The sequence below is a fragment of the Phocoena phocoena genome, chromosome 10 (genome assembly GCF_963924675.1).
Source record: "Phocoena phocoena chromosome 10, mPhoPho1.1, whole genome shotgun sequence".
In the NCBI taxonomy this organism is placed as follows: domain Eukaryota; kingdom Metazoa; phylum Chordata; class Mammalia; order Artiodactyla; family Phocoenidae; genus Phocoena; species Phocoena phocoena.
Window position 1 is genome coordinate 37,025,611 of NC_089228.1, and position 6,774 is coordinate 37,032,384.

The 6,774-nt window shown below is 42.9% G+C and overlaps 1 protein-coding gene across 1 annotated transcript; it reads left to right on the forward strand.

Moving 5' to 3' along the window:
- Positions 1–5,633: 5,633 nt before the first annotated feature.
- LOC136129941 (mitochondrial import receptor subunit TOM20 homolog) lies at positions 5,634–6,316 on the forward strand. Its single transcript, XM_065886324.1, has one exon. The coding sequence runs from the start codon at positions 5,638–5,640 to the stop codon at positions 6,073–6,075; it is 438 nt and encodes a 145-aa protein (XP_065742396.1). The 5' UTR covers positions 5,634–5,637; the 3' UTR covers positions 6,076–6,316.
- Positions 6,317–6,774: the final 458 nt, after the last annotated feature.

The following is a 6,774-nucleotide window of genomic DNA, read 5'->3' on the forward strand; positions in this document are numbered from 1 at the left end:
CAATGATACACCACTTCATACCCATTAGGACAGCTATTATAAAATAATAATGTAAAAAAAAAAAACCAGAAAGTTACTAGCGTTAGTGAGGATATGGGGAAATTGGAACCCTTGTGTGTTGCTGACGGGAATGTAAAATGGCACAGCCACAGTGGAAAACTAATGGTTTCTCAAAAAGTTAAACATAGGATTACAAAATGATCCAGAAATTTCACTTCTAGGTATATACCCCAAATAATTGAAACTATGGACTCAAACAGATACTTGTATGCCAGTGTTCATTGTAGCATTATTCACAATAGCCAAAAGGTGGAAAAAACCCAAGTGTTCATCAACAGATGAATGGATAAACAAAATGTGTTATATCCATACAGTGAAATGGTATTTACCCATACAAAGGAAAGAAATACTGATACATACTACAACATATTGAAAACAATATGCTAAGCGAAAGAAGCCAGAAACAAAAGGTCACATATTGTATGATTCCATTTATATGAAATATTCAGAACAGGGAAATCCATAGAGACAGACAGCAGATTGGTGGTTGCCAGGAGCTAAAAGGGGTGGGGGGGAGAACAATGGAGAATAAGTACTTAATGGGTATGAGGTTTCATTTTGGGGTGATGAAAATGTTTTGAAATTAGATATGTGATTTCATAACATTGTGAATGTACTAAATGCCACTGTGTTGTTTATTTTATTGAAATATAGTTGACTACAATGTTGTGTTAATTTCTGCTGTACAGCAAAGGGATTCAGTTATACATATATGTATATATATATATATATACATACATTCTTTTTTAGTAGTTCACTTAAAATGGTTAATTTTTTGTTACATGAATTTTACCTCAATTTAAAAGAAACTAGGGACTTCTCTGGTGGCGCAGTGGTTAAGAATCCGCCTGCCAATTCAGGGGACACGGGTTCGATCCCTGGTTCGGGAAGATCCCACACGCCGCAGAGCAACTAAGCCCATGCGCCACAACTACTGAGCCTGCACTCTAGAGCCTGCTAGACACAGCTACTGAGCCCATGTGCCGCAACTACTGAAGGCCACGTGCCTAGAGCCCGTGCTCTGCAATGAGTGAAGCTACCGCAATGAGAAGTCTGCACACCAGGACTTCCCTGGTGGTGCAGTGGTTAAGAATCCGTCTGCTAATGCAGGGGACACGGGTTCGGGCCCAGGGAAGGGAAGATCCCACATGCCTCGGAGCAACTAAGTCTGTGCACCACAACTACTGAGCCCACGTGCCACAACTACTGAAGCCTGCACGCCTAGAGCCCGTGCTCTGCAACAAGAGAAGCCACCACAATGAGAAGCCCGCGCACCGCATGGAAGAGTTAGCCCCCGCTCGCCACAACTAGAGAAAGCCCGCACACAGCAACGAAGGAAAAATAATGAATACATTTTTTAAAAAAAAGCCTGCACACCACAACGAAGAGTAGCTCCTGCTCGCCAGAACTAGAGAAAGCCGGCGTGCAGCAATTAAGACCCAACACAGCCAAAAATAAACAAATAAATTAAAAAAAAAAGATTTAAAAAAATAAATAAATGAAAGAAACTAAAGCTCAAAGAGGTTGAGTTACATGAGATCTCATAGCTGGTAACTGGTGGAGTTAGAATTTGAACACAGATCTAAGAATATATATAGTCACAGATCTAAGAATATATATATATATACTCACGTTGCACAGTGAGAAGACAAAGTGTTTACTAATCTACAGGTAAATGACTGTTACGCTGGTGCTTTTCTGAGAGTAGGTTCCAACAAGGGAGTAGGGATGATGCCTTCCAAGTAGTAGGTGATCAATACACATTTTTCTGAATAGGGTGGGAAGAATGGTCCCCACTTACAGACTCCGAGGTCTGTAGAGACCTTGGAAGTATCTGGGAGGGGCTGAAACTTCCTCTAAGCAGTGAGGGGTTCTTCCTTAGGGTTGGTGGTAGGGAGGCAGAGGCAGCTCCTCTCACATTCTGTATGACCTTGGACAAATCACTTAACCTCCCTGAGATGGGTTCTTCATCTGTAAAATGGGAATAACATGCTTGCAATGGTGAGAAAGAAATGAGAAAAATGGCTATAAACAAACTTTCAAAGTGCTAAACGTATGTGCAGGTTTATTTAGTTCAGAGAAATTTTGGCCAACATCTTTGCTGTTTTAAGTCAATTCCACCATCTCCTTCTAGAGGAATTATTAGCTCTTACTTCTACATGAGATCGGCTGGGATTCCCCAGACTCAGCTGCACTTTTGCAATTATCTTGGTGATAGCACCTACCTCACGCTTATTGGAATTGTGTTTGACTCTTCCAGATGGGACCAGATTGGTCCATCTCAGTAGCCTCAAAGTCTGGTACAGGAGTGGGTTCCATGAACATGTATTGAACAGAATATTAAGAGTTGTCCACAGCCCCCATTTGCCATGAGGGGATTCAGTTTCAATTAAAACAAAACAAAACAAAACAAAACCCTGGGGATTTTTTATAGAAAGATGAAAAGCACACAGGCCCTGAGGCTCCTGGAGGATACAGACACACAAACATAATTATAATACTGTCTTTTTTTTTAATTACCATATATATTTTTTAAATTAATTAATTAATTAATTTTTGGCTGCATTGGGTCTTTGTTGCTGCGCGTGGGCTTTCTCTAGTTGTGGCGAGTGGGGTAGCGCTACTCTTCATTGTGGTGTGCGGGCTTCACATTGTGGTGGCTTCTCTCGTTGTGGAGCACAGGCTCTAGGCGTGTGGGCTCAGTAGTTGTGGCTCACGGGCTCTAGAGAGCAGGCTCAGTAGTTGTGGCGCACGGGCCTGGTTGCTCCACGGTATGTGGGATATTCCCAGACCAGGGTTCGAACCCGTGTCCCTTGCATTGGCAGACGGATTCTTAACCACTGCACCACCAGGGAAGCCCTATAGTACACTCTTAACTCCTGTGAGAACCAACTATCAGCAGAGGTTCAAAGGAGGAAACATTTTGTTCGACATTCCAGGAGTCTAATCTCCTCTTCAGCTACTTCTTACACATTTCTAGGCCTAACTCTATTCCCATAACATCACTCAATGTATTGTTCATCACTGGGTGCTCAGTAACATGTGGTTGCACCAATTCAGGCCTCAGGGCCACCATTCCCTCTTGCTCAACCTCTACTCCCAGTTAGTAAACTTACTCTGCTTAAGGCCTGGCCCAAACGTCACCTCTTCTGTGATGCCTCCATGAACCTGAAGGCCAGTCCTTTCTTTGGGCTTTCTTGGCACTTCATTCCACAAATGCTTATTGGGCCATTCTGTTTCAGCCCTGTAGACAGAGTTATACAACTTCACCTCTGTCCTAAGAGCTTGTGCCCACTGGGGGAGGCAGACCAATAGAAGGCAGTTACACCACTGCAAAAGGGAAACACAGGGTAAATACCCTAAGGGTCGCAGGAGACACCTTTGGTGTCTACTAAGCCATTACTCCCCTTTCCAAAACCGCCCACCCACCCACTCAGGAATGAGGCTCATAGAGTATGTTTGTACTATGCGTCAGTTCCCTAGCAGTAGCTGATTGGCCCAGGGAGAATACCTAATTACAATTGGATTTTATGGCCCCAAAACTTGGAGTCAAGTTTCAAAGATGCAGAGAGCTATGAAGTAAACAGTCAGAGGGCACTGGGCTGAGAGTCCCAAAGGAGAAAGGGAAGAAAGGACCAGGGTTCCCGGCTGTGGAGTCCAAAAAATACCCACCTCCTTTCTCTCCTTACAATCAGGTCCTTGTTTTGCTTAAAGGAGCTTCAGGGGCTTTGGATATCATCACAACAGCCCTAATTCAGACAGGATTGGCCAGGCAGGCTCCCAACCTAGATTGGGGTGAAAGGAGGGAGGGAATAGGCAAGTCAGGTCAGGAGCAGAAGTGGGAGTTGGGTGAAAGATGGATAAGAGGATTCTGAGTAGGGGGAACAGGATAGGTAAAGGCCAAGAGGAAGGAACTGCGTGAGTAAGATACAAAGAAACAAGGCTAGATATATGACCAGGGGTAGGGTCACACAGGCTCTTGTAAGTCACATTAAAAGTTTAAGACATGCTTAGGTGGAAGGCTGTGGGCTTCCTGGGAGAGCTAACTCACCCCTGTGTCTTTTCTTTCTCTTGCTTCAAGAAGAGCCCTGTCTGTACTTTGCTACCTCTTGGAGTCTCCAGAGGACACATAGGTGGAGAGGGTTGTGTGAGGAGAGTTATTTGTTTTTTTCTGTGCTTTCCTTCTATCCAGAACTCCTCCTTTTCCTGTGAGGCCACTCTTGGCTGTTCCATGAGCTTTCTCAGAAACAGGCATAAACAGTCTCGAGTCTCTCTTCTGTCCTCCTGGCCGGCCTTTTGTATTCCACCCTTTCTCATGTCTGCACTGCATGGATGAGACCCTGGCTGTTTTTCTGCTCTGTTCTGGCTCTCCATGGAGCTTTGGGCCTGAGCTTTCATGAGTTCTCTCCCCTCAGTTTCCTCTTGCCACCAGCTCTTTGTGAGTGACCGAAACCGTTTTCTTAAATGTGACTCTCCAAGAGGAGAAACCGCTGGCTTTACCCATATGAAACTTGAAAGCACTTTAAATAAGGTGCCACCCCCAAACTTTAAGGGAGTTAAACTAATTTTTAAAAAAGATTCGATGTCTCGTTCATTCTCCTGATGTAGCTATTGACATACACTTCACACTGGAGTGTCTGAAATTGTGGTGGTCCTAATTTATAGGATTTCTTAATTAAAATGTCTGCCGAATAAATTTGGTTTTTGTTTTGGAAAAAAGAAAAGTTTAAGACAACTTACATTTGAAATTGCACCACAGGTGGAGGTTGGGGATCACACCTGGGGGTAACAGGACCTCTACAACGGTCCAAGCAGGAGACGTTGGTGAACTAAACTGAAGAGGGGGGTACAAATGGACAAATGGAGTCAGAGATGTTTAGGAAATGGCATCTCAGGTCTTGGCAACTGAAAATGGGGTTAAGAGAAGGGAGGAGTCAAGGTTGACACCTGCCTACCTGGGGATGCCTTTTATGGAGAGGGGAACTTACCTGAGAAGCAGAGCTAGAGGGGGTGTGGTTGTTTGAGTCTCATTGCTCAAACCATGACCAGAACAAACAGCCTGGCCTCCCTGGGAGCTTTTGATAAATGCAGATGCTCAGGTCCCAACCCAACCTACCACAATAAAGTTCAAGAGGCTCTCACTGATTCAGTGCCTGATGAGTTGTCAGTGCTGGTCCCTTTGCTTGCCTCGTTCTTTACCCAGTTTAATCTTTCAGGGACCACTGGAATTTTAAGCCCTTCAGCACCAAAATTTGTAAATGGAGATCCTTGGGTTTCAGGGGGTCTGTGAAGACTGAATGTGTATGCAGACTCTGATATGTATGGACAGTTTTCTGGGGAAAGGACCCACAGCAAGGTAAGGACCTAGAAGATAGAGAACAGAAAAATAGAGAAAGTCAATGAAACCAAAAGTTGGTTCTTTGAGAGATCAATAAGACTGACAAAACTTTAGCTAGACTGAACAAGAAAAAAAAATATTCTAGTTATTAAAATCAGAAATGAAAGTGGGAGTCTGCTCTGAGGGTTCTGAGCCAACAGCTTCTTTGCGGGAAGAAAAGAAGCCTTGTTGGAGAGAAGATGGACGGCCGGAACAGCGCCATCTCCGCCGGTGTGTGCAGGGCCCTTTTCATTGGGTACTGCATTTACTTCGACCGCAGGAGACGGAGTGACCCCAACTTCAAGAACAGGCTTCGAGAACGAAGAAAGAAACAGAAGCGTGCCAAAGAGAGAGCTGGACTTTCCAAGTTACCTGACCTTAAAGATGCTGGAGCCGTTCCGAAATTCTTCCTTGAAGAAATACAGCTTGGTGAAGAGTTACTAGCTCAAGGTGAATATGAGAAGAGTGTGGACCATTTGACAAATGCAATTGCTGTGTGTGGACAGCCACAGCAGTTACTGCAAGTATGGCAGCAAACTCTTCCACCACCAGTGTTCCAGAGGCTTCTGACTAAGCTCCCAACAATTAGTCAGAGAATTGTAAGTGCTCAGAGCTTGGCTGAAGATGATGTGGAATGAGAAACAAATGTCAACATAATAATCTCAATTTAAAAATATTTTTAAAATCTTAACTTGGAAGATGATCAGCTCTGGGGGAGTAAGGGCAAATAAGCTTGTTATGGACTGTCCTACACTGAAATTTACCAAAGTTAATTTTTACTTTGTGTAGATCCATTTGTCTGTTTTATTTATTTTTCCCAGTGAAAAGTGTATTTTGATAGAGGTTTTCATTTTATAAATACACTATCAGTTACTGAAATATGGATTTTATTTATTCCTAAAATGTGCAATTAAAATGTACATATAAAACATCACATTACTTACATTAAAAATACCCAGTGCTCAGTTTTGAAAGATAGGCCAAAAAAAGTGTAGAAGAACACTGAAGAATGTACTTTTTTTTTTAAGCTAGTACAGTTCGCTCTACATCAGAAAATTGGATGGAAACTTGATTGTGTATTAACTGAGCATTAAAACCTTAAGAGATTCTTTCTTGCCATTTAATATCTTACATATGTATAATGTGCTGCTATGCTATAATAACAACTTCAACAACTTCACCCCCACTTTTGAACTGTTTTGTTTAAATCAGTGGGCCTAATGTGTTCCAGATATTTATCTCCTTGTATTTTAGATATGTGTAGTTGCAAATAGCACCAGGAATTAGATCTGTATACACCCTTAATCTAGCTGAGTAAGCTTTGCCAGTTAATGTCT